At 38.4% G+C, this 13528-nt stretch overlaps 1 protein-coding gene across 1 annotated transcript; it reads left to right on the top strand.

Moving 5' to 3' along the window:
* Nucleotides 1-687: 687 nt before the first annotated feature.
* LOC308232826 (dehydrogenase/reductase SDR family member 6) lies at nucleotides 688-11034 on the top strand (the record flags this gene model as incomplete). Its single annotated transcript, XM_080638968.1, has 9 exons — nucleotides 688-1561; nucleotides 3063-3141; nucleotides 5263-5359; nucleotides 5896-6004; nucleotides 7130-7190; nucleotides 7829-7942; nucleotides 8930-8988; nucleotides 9646-9738; nucleotides 10981-11034. Exons 1-9 carry the CDS (start codon nucleotides 1490-1492, stop codon nucleotides 11032-11034), a joined length of 738 nt encoding a protein of 245 aa, XP_080495094.1. The 5' UTR covers nucleotides 688-1489.
* Between the last annotated feature and the right edge of the window lie 2494 nt (nucleotides 11035-13528).

Raw genomic sequence — 13528 nt, 5'->3', positions numbered from 1 at the left:
CTGCACTCATGTAAGGGACCCACGCTGGAGCAGTTTCTGAAGAACTGCAGCCTGTGGGAAGGACTCATGTTGGAGAAGTTGGTTGGTCTTGATACATAAGCTGTAACTCTCACTTAAAACCATTAAGTCTTTTTATTTATATATTAGAATAGAAAGAATTTTTCCATTCAGTTTCTTCAGAAGTCTGATTGTTGAATCTGTAATCTTCAGGGGAACACTGTTTTTGCTGCCACTTTTGTAGGGAAAAGCTGCTGAGAAAATAGACAGGATTTCTGGACAAAATCAGATGAATTAATAATTTGGTTTAACATACAGGACACTGAATTTGATTTTGCAATCTGAGCCACAGCTCAGATTTGAGCATCTCTAGATGACAGCATTGTCTGTTAATTTAGGGGAGATTATGGTATCTTTATCTTAAATTCTCAGTGAAGTACTTGGTATGTTGGATTCATGTATGTTTTTTAAGACTTCAGGTTCTTGGGATGCCTTTCTACATTCATAGATACATAAACAAATTTTGCGCTGTGGGCTAAAAGTGCAGAAAGTTTTGCTTATTGATAACCCAGTTAACAAATATCAGATACTGCACTCTGACTGAAACGCAATGGCTTCACTCTGAAATATCCTATTTGGTAGTTTGTCCCTTACATAATGGAAAATCCACAGGAGGGAGAGGGTTGCATTCGCTTTTAGTTATTTGTCTGCAACTTTACATGCTGTTTTTCTTTAAACATGCCACAACATTTCAAAGTGTGTGCTTGGGCAGGAGAGAAGAGGGCAACGTTTTGCCTTTTGGCTGCTACACACTGAGTAAGGTAGAACATCCTAGAGGTTCCTTATTGCTTGTCCTAAGCATGCTCAGTAGTCCCCTGAGAGCAAGGAAGGTGAGAAGGGCAAGAGAGGACAGAGCTTTATCATTCTCCTCTCCTCTCTGCCTTATTGGAGCTGGGTATTTGCAGTGCTGGAAGTTTCCTGAGACAATTCAGAGCCAACACCAAGGCCCAGGGTGTATTGTGTGGAATTTATTGCAATCTAGGAAGTTGATGAGCTTAGGAGGAATAGAAGGCAGACCTGCTTTCTAAGAACACAATAGCCAGTGGAAGCACAGGATTATGAACTGCTGTGCTTCTGTTTCATCTTAACTTTTTTTTTTTTTTTCCCCTGTTTAAGAAAAAACAGAGTCTGGCTTCTGCTATAAAAAAGCTTGGCTTTTGGGCTCAGATACCTTCTGGTGTTTTTTTAGTTTCGTACTATATTAAAAAACTAAACCAAAACAAAGATTAAGGCAGCCTCCCCTCAGCACCCTGGGTGACTCAGGACCACACTGCAGCAAAACAGAACAGTCTGTGAAGCAATTTGATGGCAGAGGTACTCAGAATCATGTCTAGTTTTTGGAATGCATTTGTATCTGATTCCCAGGGAATGTTGTTGGCTCATCTTTTTGTTAAAGATTCTGTGACATCTTCTGTCTGCGCAGATCAGCAGCATGGGTCGGCTTGATGGGAAGGTCATACTGCTGTCAGCAGCAGCACAGGGGATTGGACGAGCAGCTGCTATAGTAAGTGGGAAAAAAAGTTTGTTTTCCTGTACCTAAGCTAGGTCTCTAATACTAGCTTGTCCAGAGACAGCCGCACCAAACAAGTTCTTGAATTCATAAGCCGCAGATGAAGCCAGAACTATTCATTGAAAAAATCAGGGAATAATAGAGTCATTGTGCTGCATCCATTGTGCTGTTTGAATTTCTGAAAGTCTGAGGCTCCAAGTGGTGACATCAGGCAAGGATAAGGGCAAGATTCAAGAACAGCTGCAACTGCTTTTTTAACAATATATAGCTGGTACTGTCTGTACCTTTAATCCTATATCTCTGCTGCTTTCCTCTGGAAGAAGATAAGGATAGAAGGAATATTTCCTGTTACACCCTATAGTAAAACAATGATATTTTATCTACATTAATCATTGACATAACTAAGTCTACATGATACCAACTGCACAGCTACAGTGTTGTTCACCATAAGCAACTGTGAGAAATAATTTAGAATTCAATTACTTGAACAGAATTCAACATATGTATTAATTTTCTGGCTACCTTTTAATTCCTTTTGACCAGTTCTTCCCCTGCTATTTCATTCTTCCATAGCAGATAGAGAAGCTAGTGGGGTTATTTCAGTATCTCCGTATTGTAATCAACAAGCCAGGAAAAGCTCCTGTAAGAAGGATTTCTGCCAATCCTAGTTCATTTCATATGCATGCAGTTAAGAATGCAGGAGACTTCTAATCTTGGCACTTACATTAAAACACTTAGTCCAAAGGAGTAGATAATTGTAAATTTGTAAATACCCAACAAGCATGGAAGGAAGTCCACTTTTGTTTAATGCCACTGTCCTTTTAAGCTGCACTTGAGATGCTTATTTTGAAGATTAGGGGCTACAGTCTGAGATGTCAGAATAATTTTGACAGAGGTTACTTCGTTAGCATAGCTGTTGATTTATCAGTAATCACAGTGCAGAGAAAGCAGATTTTGAGGGCAGCATTACGAATGACAGTATCTCCAGTTAAGTGCCAAAGAAAGTCATGTTTATTTTAATATTGCTCTATTCCAATGGCTTGGTTGCAAAGTATTTTCATAAAGGTTCTATATTGCCATTTCTTTTTATGACTTGTGCCTTTATCTCTCAAATCCCATTTAAATCCAACAAGACAGACAATTCTAGCCCTAACTGTTTGTAACAGGTTTACTAGTGTCCATGCAGCTAATAAGGGTAATAATAGCACCAGTTGTCTTAGTCTGGTTACTGTTATTATACTGTATTTATGGATTCCATAGTTTAAGGAAAAGATGTTAACTCTTGTCTTGTATCACATATAGTTACTGAATTGTCCTCAAGATGTGTGGTAAGTGATGCCTATTACTCCCTGACATGCCCTAAATTAAAAGTGAGAGATCAACTGCCTTCAGCCAACTTTGATTCAAGCCAAAAAGGAAAGGAGGAGGAAACAGAATTTATTTCTGGTAAGATCTGGAATATCTAAATATAAACTGCTTCTCTTGTATTCTTCAGGCTTTTGCAAAAGAAGGAGCCAAAGTCATTGCTACAGACATCAATGAGCCTAAGTTGCAAGAGCTGGAGAAATATCCAGGTAAATGACCTACAGTAGCTGTTGGTTCAGCTCTTGCAAGTTTTGGTGTAGAATGGCTGAAATCTAACTTGGAGATAGGGCAAACTCCAAAAGACCAGAAAAAAAAAAAGGAAAATATCCAGACTAAGTCTTTAGATGTTGGCATTGCTTCGTTCTGTGATGTGGAATGGCAGAGGTTCAGCATGTAACATACAGCAACACCAGCATATCAGACAGAGTATTATTCAAGGCATTCGAAATAACTTGAGGTTTTTGTGTCACAGAAGCAGCTCATTTCTGCTTCCCAGATAGCACCCATTTCAGTTATCTTTTGAGATCACTAGGCTAATTGTCAAACACAGCACTCTAAAAGGCACAGAATGCTTTTCACTCATCGCAACAGCTAACATCCAGCTATACCAAAAGTAAATTTAGTGTCTTGCGTTTCCATGGCACGTAGTTACAAAGGAATGCGTTATGAGGGTAGCTGCCTACTAGAGTTTACTATGCCTTCAGAAACTAACCCTGCAACATTAAATAAGCCTGTTCCATTTGCACAAATGGTCAGGCCTTAAGATGACATTCCTGCTGATGTCACAGGAACATACTGCAAGGAGTAGTTTTGCATAGCTGTGTTTCTTAATCATAAGTGACACAAGTGTGCACCATCATATAAAAATAATTTTTCAGTCTGGAAATAAAAAGTAAGACTGGGATGTATTTTACAACTGAAAATTCTTCCAACTTAATTTGACGGAATGAATTGGATTTAAGGAATTCCTGTTATAGGGTGACAGTCAAATATGCAAAAGCACTTTTCTCTAGTGCAGCTTTTAGAGTGAACGTTGATCTGTATTGACTGGAGTTCATCACAAGCAATCCCTTTGTAACTCTTTGGGAACTTTAGGAATTTTCCAGCTTTATTCTGCAGGTGTTTAGAAAAGTGTTAAGTTTTCAACTGTGTGGTTTTTTTCCTTCTGCTGTTGTGGTCACAAGAGGTAATTTTCCATATACTCAGAGCCATTTCAACTCCTTTGACATACGATTAGTTAAACTGTAATTCATCAAGGCTTGGCACATTGTGGTCTTTAAATTTTATCCAGGAGAGGTAGTTCCAGTGCTGATGTAAATCATCAGCCTGTAGTCTTAATTGCATCGTTATACACAAATCTCTTCAAAAGTGTCTGTATCATTTAACTAAGGCATATAAAACCTGTTAAAGGACTTGTCAGTTTGGCTTCAAAAGAAAGAGGGGTTTATCAGTTTCAGATCAAATTCTCCCATAATTTAGATATCACTCAAATGCTTTACAAAGAGCTTTACAGTATGTCTAGAATCACGTATGCTGGATGAGACCTCTGGAGGTCATAAATGTCTTGCCTGCACTGTCCTTACAGTCCTGCCTATTGCTCATAGTAGCTGTGGTTAGAGCAGGTTGCTCAGGGCTGTGTTGAGTCAAGTTCTGAATATCTCCAAGGATGGAATTTCGTCAACAACCTCTGCAGGCCCCTGTTCCGGTGCAACTGCCCTCATGGTTTTAAAATAATAATGACATTTAAAAACACACAAGAAAAAACCTTCAAGCAAATACTTTTCTCAGAAGCCCACAGCAGAAAGATGAAAGTCAACAGAAAGAATCTGGAACATCGAGAAGTCTGACTGAATATAAGGTGTTTGGTAGTTGTGGATTTTGGTGGTGGTGTTTGTTTGGAGGTTTTTTCTTATGTGTTTTTAAATACATGGACATGGAAGTTTGTCATGATTATACAGATTCTGTAATTGTTCAGTTTGAGAGTATAGTGGAATTCAAGCTTATTGGAAATGTTTTTGCGGTAAATGATGTTAGCTCGTCTGCTTGTGTGATGCTGTTACAACAAATCATATCAGTTGATCTTTTTTTAATTCCCTTCTGAAATTTTAGGAAGCATGACCTGCTGTCTATTGCTGTCCTGATTTAACCACTGCACTAACCTCATGATTAAGTGCAGCTCTCAGTCAGTGAGTCTCTATGTTGTGGTGCACCACTGAGGGGGACTGCTCCCTGTCAACCCACTGCCTTAAATTGTCAATCGTTAGCAGCTCAGAAAAATAAACCAATGATCCTTAGTCAAATACAGTGAAGCAAATACTGTGTTTTTCTAGGCATTCAAATACGTGTTCTGGATGTCACCAAAAAGGAGCAGATAGAAAATCTGGCCAAGGATATTGAAAAGATTGACGTCCTCTGTAACATTGCAGGGTAACAAGCTTCTATTTGATCCTACATTTTTTTCCAGTTTTCCCTGTCTTCCAGAAGTACTTCCTTTTACTTAAATGCATTTTATTTCTTTTGCTTTAATTCACTTTATGCCTTTAAGACAAACTTTCATGTGTTTTCATCAAACCTGAACTTCTCATGTGTAGCCACATTACCCAGGCCAAGACAGAATAGCTCTTGAATTTGTTGTGTTTTCACACTCTGTGGATGCCCAGCACTGATGGCTCTGGCCCTCCTAGCACAACAGTGAGCAAAGCTGAGGGTCTGCTACTGCTCTCCTTTGCTTTGGTTTTGTTTTGTCCCTACTGACAAGCATTTCTTTGCACATACTGAGTCTGCCTTGTGTCCCTGATACTCATCAGGAGAAATACACTGTTGCTTGCTTTCTTTAAAAGAACTCTAGTCCCTCCTTTTCAGGGTTGGAAGAGTTATCTACTGCAAAATTATATGGGCAAATCTGCATTAAAAGCCACAGAAGTGTAAACCACAGACTAGTCCAGTTCATGCACTTATTCTAGGTTTGTTCATCATGGAACCATTCTGGACTGTGAGGATCAAGACTGGAACTTCACTATGAACCTCAATGTTCGCAGCATGTATCTAATGATTAAGACATTCCTTCCTAAGGTAAGGATTGCTTGCCTGTGATTTTTTAGTCTCTGCTGCACTGTGTTTAAAGTGTGAGAGATCTAAGTTGTTGCCACTGTGACAGCATGGGATTTGAGATAAAAATGCTAGTATGCAGCTTCTAAAACATTCTCTGCATTGTATAGTTCTTCAAGCAGACATCCTGCCTAAAGGATGTGGTAGAGAAGATGCATTCAGGGGCTTGCACTATGTAATACATAACTAAAATCCTTCAAATGCAGAGCTGCAAGGGAGCCATTGCAATACAGTGCTACCACATTCTACTATAGCACAAGCTGCGCAAAATAATTGTAAATAATGTATAGTAACATGAATTTTATGGAACTCTGGAAACTATCTTACGAAGCAATTCAGTGCCACTGATGGCAACATGCTGGTTATATCAGAACAGTGTAGCAGCACGAGGACACTTGTTGACATAATAACTGGGTTTGGGACTACAAAAACTTGTGAACTGAATAAGGAGTTTATATTCCTGTAAATGCAAAGGCCAGATGTGGAAGCTGTGACCATGGCTGGATGGCAGTTACTCTTTTCAATCTTGTTCCAGTCCTTTTTGTTTGGTTTGGTTTTTGGCTTCTTGTTTTATGGGGTTTTTTAAGCTGATACCTATTTTCAAGTTTTCTATATAACAGCTTTAAGCATCTTGGGTTTGGAATGCCTGAAAAGGTTGTAACTTGAAGAAATCTAGCTACAAATCAAAGATGCTAGAGTTGTGATTTAGTCTTCTGCAAAGCTAGTGTCTGAATGGGATCTGTGAGTAACTGCATTGGTAGATGGCATAAGCAGAGTTACTGCATAGCGTATACTGTGGTGACAAAAGGGCAATAATTCCAAAGTGTCTATCACAGGAAAAAAGTCCTTTCCTGTCATAGTCTTCACTCCCAAGATGACTCAGAAGAACTTAGTGAGAACTTCAGATTCTGCTTTACTACTTCAGTTGCTAGATGAAAAGAGATAAGCACCCATCTGTGCCGATTAAGCTTTGCCGCCCTGTGTATCCATTGCATGTAGGGCTGTTCCGTGGATTGTTATGGGCTACTGTGCTGGATCTGCAGATAACAAAACAGTCTGCATTTGAATGACGTACGTATTATTTTGCAGATGCTCAAACAGAAATCTGGAAATATTATAAATATGTCTTCTGTGGCATCCAGCATTAAAGGTCAGTATCTTGCTAGAGTTCCTTACATAAATCTCAGAAATTATGGGACTGCAAAATAAACCTTGCACAACTTTGAAATGAGAGGGTACAGCCAATCCTGAGGAGGGATACAGTTAAATTAAAAAAAGAGCACACATCAACTCGTCTGTACACACAAGGACACGGATGGCAAAATGCAGAAATACTAAGATACTTGCCTCTGAGCTTTTGAATCTATACTGAATAGTATCCTTTCTACCAGTTTGTATTAAATAAAAAGGAACTGCTTCCAGTGATACCTTGCTACATATGTTCTTCAGAGAAACAATAAAGAAATGACAATTACATCAGCATTGTAGCTATGCTTCCCAAGGAAGCCTGATGGTGACCAACAGATCGGTCTCTGCTGTTCCAAAATCTTTACTTTGTTAGCTTTTTTGACTACTCCCCAAACTTACACTACTGAAAGGTCTTTGCTCTCATGTGTGCTTGCATAGAATTCTGGCAGTCAGCATTTTTGTTACCCTGTCCTTACAAAGAGACTACAGGTGCTACAGGAAATGCTGGGGCCCAGCAGCAGGTGCATATTGAACAAACTTGGTTCTCTTTTTCTTTCTTTAACATGTTTCTACACTGCCTTCACACTGACCTTCTGTTAGGAGTTGTGAACAGATGTGTATATAGTACTTCAAAGGCAGCAGTTATTGGTCTAACAAAGTCTGTGGCTGCTGATTTCATTGAACAAGGCATCAGATGCAACTGCGTATGTCCTGGTAAGTATTCATACATTATTTTGTAAACTTGGAGCAGATTCTAGAAGGCCTGATTTACTTTGACATTATTAACAAAGAATTAACTTGCAAGTGGTAACTAAAGTTACCAACAGCATAAAGGTTCAGGACCTGCTTGAAACATTTGAGATTTAAAATACAAAAGTTGTTACTTTTGTAGTTAAGCTGTATATTTAGTCTGTTAACCCAGCACATGCACGTTATATATGCATTGCACACTACCTGAATGTTTATTTTCAAATATATACTCTAGAAAGACAGGAGCAGGCAAGGGCTAGCTACCAGGCTAGCCGTGGTTTAACCAGCTGAAAAGTATTGAATCCAATTCTGAGTCTTGCCTTATCTTGAAATTTAGAATCCTATGCCACATTTATAGTTTTGCAGTCCTGAATTGTATTACAAAGTTACATGTAAGTGTTAAGACATACAGATAGAATCATGGAATACTTAGGGTTGGAAAGGACCTTAAGTTTCCAAACCCCTGCGCTAGGCAGGGATTCTCACACTAGACCATGTTGCCCAAGGCTCTGTCCAAACTGGCCTTGAACACTGCCAGGAATGGAGCATTTACCACTTCTTTGGGCAACCTGCTCCAGTGCCTCATCACCCTTACAGTAAAGAGCTTCTTCCTTATATCTAACCTGAACTTCCCCTGTTGAAGTTTAAACCCATTACCCCTTTTCTATTGCTACAGTCCCTGATGAAGGGTCCCTCTCTGGCACCTCTGTAGGCCCCCTTCAGATATTGGAAGGCTGCCATGAGGTCTGCATGCAGTCTTCTCCAGGCTAAACAGCCCCAACTTTCTCAGCCTGTCTTAATACGGGAGGTGCTTCAGCCTCCGATCATCCTTGTGGCCAGTTGGCTGAATAGATCCTGTGGCCAACTGGCTCTCGACAGAACCACTGAACAGCACTTTTTGCCATGATTGCTGATGGTGATTTTTAACACTGAATTTAAAATTCTGCATAGGAACTGTTGACACTCCATCTTTACAGGAAAGAATCCAAGCCCGGCCTAACCCAGAACAGGTGTGTACATACATTTAACTCCCTTTAAATACACGTATGCAGCGGCACTTTGCCCCTTTTCAGGAATGTTCCCTATTTCAGAGTACCAATGATAACATAGCAGCAGTGTCTCCTTTAATACTTTGGTCAGTTTGTACTCAAGACAGAAGTCTTAATGAGTCAGAAGGTTACTATTGCTTACTGAATACAGAGAGTCTGTCATCTATGGAAGCATTTGCAACCATTGGTTACAGCATCTGGTGCAAAGGTAGAAGATATTTTCTACTGGGGCATGTGGCAGCCACAGACTAGTGCAAAACCGTAATAGAAAGGGCATCCTGGCTATGCGTGTCAAAATTGTTTGGAATGCTTACCCATACTGACTAGATAACTGTGAGCCCCCATTTGAAAGGTCTGGGAATATCTACCACCAAAGGAAGAACTGACTTACACTGGGTTTACTCTGGAACCAGAGATTTAGGTCCAGTCTCCTACTGTTTTTAAATCTGAAATTCATACCAGTGTTAATATTCTAATTTCTTTGTCTAGCATAAATTCCCTACTCAGTGTATTAAAAGAATTTGTGTCTCATGGCTTATTTCCAGTATTGCTTTATACATGTCAGATTAAAATAATTGGTTTTCATTTTTGGTATACCAAATGCTCCTGTGTATATAGGCATTGAAAGACTTTCTAGCCAGACAGAGGACTGGTAGGATGGCTACTGCTGAAGAAGTGGCCCATCTCTTTGTGTACTTGGCCTCTGATGAAGTAAGTATGATCAACAAAATTTCCTGTCGCAGAATCCTGTGCTACTGTGCTGTTTCACAATAGAGAGAAGTTGCTTTAGGAGGATTTACATTGTCTTTAAGATGGATTATTACAAAAAAACAAAAAACAAAAGCCCACAATATTTTACCGAGTTCAACCTGTAATGCAAGAAGTACTCTGAATGTTGACAGTGATTGATAAGGCATTAGGTGTTTGGTACTGTAGGCTGGTGGTTTGATGTCATCCAAGCAAATTGACTGACCCCAGATCATCCTGAATTATATGAGAAATGGGCTTGTCTGCTTTTCCACATTTGTACCATGGCTAGGTCATGTTTTAAGGAGGTAGAATTAGTAATCATCACTTAACTTCACTATTCAAGAGCAAATTCATATTCGCTATTCAAAGAGCGTTGAACTGCTGGCCATTTTAGGTGAAAGGGCTAATGCTCAGAGTGAATTTACCCTTTCAGCATAAGAAAAACCACAGACTCACTGAGGTTGTTATACACCAAACTCTTAATGACCACTGCAAGTACTACCAATATTAATGAGCATGTATCAAGGTATTTTGGGTGCTATAAATTTACTATGAATCTAAAACTGGGCTGGATTCATCTGGGCTTGTCCAGCAGTCCCACTGAGCATAACACAATATTTTAATGGAATTAATGCTGTCTTAATGTTGCTATCTCTCAGTAATCTGTTTCCCGTTTTCATCTTGGTTTTATTGTTCCTGTAAAGCTACTCATTTTTTTGAGTCTGGTCATAGGGTTTACAACCATACATAGACAGAATTCCAGTTTTCCAGTATATTCAGTATGCTTCAGTACTGATGTAGAGAAGAATGCCAACAGCTTAGTTGCTTACCTCACAATCTGCCTGATTTAACTTTTCAGTTAGGTGTCCTTATAATTATTGGCTGACCTGATCAGATTCTGCCAAGCTAAAGAGCTAATAACATCATAGTGTGATGTATTATTTCTGCAGGTAAGACATCTATAGTCTAGTCCATGTGAGTATTGCTTCTAATAATACTTTTGATACACTCCCCCGAGTTAGCCAAAAGGTCTCCATTTCTAAGTTTGTTTGTATTCTATTTTTTCAGGTATTTTTGTAAAACAAAACAAAAAATGCTTGTATAAAAAGAATGGCAGGGTGGGGTTTTTTTCTTTAAATTAAAAGTGTTTCCATGTAATTAATAGTAAATTAGTTAAAATTGTTACTTGTTATGTAATTTCAGTCTGCCTATGTGACCGGTAATGAACTGATCATTGATGGAGGATGGAGCTTGTGATTTACCTTACTTGCAAATGGAAATTCATACCATGAAAGGCAAAAAGTGAGGATTGTGTTTCTCAGATAAGATAGCTGGCAAAGATTTAGATCACGCATATGATGTCCTTAAAAACAAGTTTGGTACATTTTTACTGTTAGATGTTCTATTTCTCGATTGGTCTTACTGATTCACTTTTCCCTAAATAGTGAAATACTGGAGTAAAATATACTTCATGTGGCTTCAATTTCTGGTAACTCCAAGAACATGAGAGAATAGCAATTTAACGTGTAAGGTTTCAGAAGGCAAAGAATATTATTTAAGGTACAAAATCCGAATTGTGCTTTAAGCAAATCTGAATGAAAGTAATTAAATACTACCTTTATTATCATCCTGCAAAGTATCTGGAAGCTAAACATTCACAATTAGATTTCCTACTAGTATTGACAGACTGTCCTGAGAAAATGGAGCAACTAGTATTAAATCGGCCAGAACTAAGCATGGTTCAAATAGAAGAAGCAGAAATAACAGCAAATTTGAAGATATGAACATTTGAATCATTTTGTTACTGGTAATAAATGTTTCTGTATTAGAGAACATACTAATTGCAAATTTTACTTGAAAGCAGATTCTGCCTTGCAAATTACAAAGTTCTTTCTGCTCTGTACTATCATTAGCAAAATGGTTTAGAACTGTAATAGCTGTAGAAAAGCACTCTGAATTGTTGAAAAGAATGTCTAGTGCCTGACAACACTTACAGATCCAAAGTGGGCAGTGCAAGACAGTCAAACACTGTAGATATGTGGTGTATGGGTGCATGAAACTTCCTGTGTATACAGCAGAGGGTCAGTGTTTTTGCACAGCTGGTTTTCGCAACTGCAATGTCCATTTCCCAGATCCTGGGCAAGTTAGGTTTTTGGAATCTGGAAAAGCAGTAGCACAAAAAGCAGGATTGGCTTGTTGGATTGGCCCCTTTGTGAAGTTTGGGGAGGGATTTTTGTTTAAGCACATAACCACTTCATGAAGACCATGCTGTTTTCTTGAAGTAGAAATGATGGAGAGGAGCCTGCTCTAAAGCTTAAGACTAAAGCTTGCAAAATGTAGAGAGCATTAAAATCATGTGTAGTTTCTACAGTCACTTAGAAAGCACATTAACTAGTAAAGAAGAGGTCCTAGTGGGAGAAATGGAAACCAGAACTGTTTCATTAATGGTATAGATCACTCCTAAATTGATCTTGGAAGTATCATTACTATATTTTGTTTGTTTGTTTTTATCTTTCCATGTACGCAAAGTACTATGCAAGGACATCACTCTGGTAGGCATGGATGGGGCTATATGTGTGAGAATTATGCTTACATACACAAGTATGTAAGCATAAGGTATACATACACATAAGCTTACATACACAGGTACATATACTCCATCAATTTGCTTAGACTTCTGGCACACAAGCAAAAGGAGTGGATTTTACAACTCTAGATAGAGCAGATATATTCCTCTTCAAAAAGATGTATTGATACTGGACAAATGTTGTCAAATCCTTATGCTAGGTGCTAGGCTTTTTATTCTATTGCTTGATGGTCAAATATCAGTATAGTTCATGGTAAAACACAAGGCTGTTTCTCTGAAAAGGACTGTTTGTACAAGAATTTGTGTATGTTTTTATTGTGATAGCACATGGTAGCTTTGATTTATGAATCAGAAACCTATTAACAGAAAGTCTCGTATTCTGGGGAAAAAAGCCATAAATCCTGACCCAGAGATCTAAGGCACTCAATAACCTGAATTCCAAAACTATTTGTTTTGCTAACATACTATTAAAATGGACATGAATTACATAGGCTGTCTCTAAATAAGGTTACCTTAATAGAAATTGCATGCAGCCCCATTTATCTAGTTTGTGAATGAAGCTGTATGTAATTTCATATATATTCGTATATTTTTAAATACATATATATGTGGGGGAGGAATTAAAGAATAAATATACTGAGTGTGATTAATCAGTAATCAGAAAGCACAGGGGGAAATGTTCAATATTTTGTGAGTGTTTCTGTAACAACTGCTATGTTTTTAAAATTACTGTTTAAGATTTTAAGTATCAGCTGAAACATTAATAAAAATTATTTAATTTCAAAGATGATTGAACATGTCTAGCTAAAATCGGACTTCTTATTCTAATATCATAAGTAAATGTAACTTTTACAAATGAGAGAGTATTGTGGATGTTGGCTTCCTCAAGCTCATTTTTGGCTTAACTTTTACCCTTCATCGTGGTTGGAGCATTCTGATCTTGTGTAGTTTGTTTAGGGGGGTTTGAGTATCTGGTATTTCAAAAAAGACCCTGGCAGCCAAGCAAAATTGAGCTGAGGCAGAAATCGGAAGTTATCCAAACTGGTTCCACTAATGTTCACTGACATAAATTCAAATGTTGTTAAGTTCAGGCTGGCAGGATACCATTTCAATGGTTTTGGAGTTCCATATGAAGGCCAAAGTCCCTCTCTGTAGTAGGTGTTT

Source organism: Psittacula echo, assembly GCF_963264785.1.
Source record: "Psittacula echo genome assembly, chromosome: 1".
Taxonomy (NCBI): domain Eukaryota; kingdom Metazoa; phylum Chordata; class Aves; order Psittaciformes; family Psittacidae; genus Psittacula; species Psittacula echo.
This window is presented reverse-complemented; position numbering and strand designations above follow the sequence as displayed.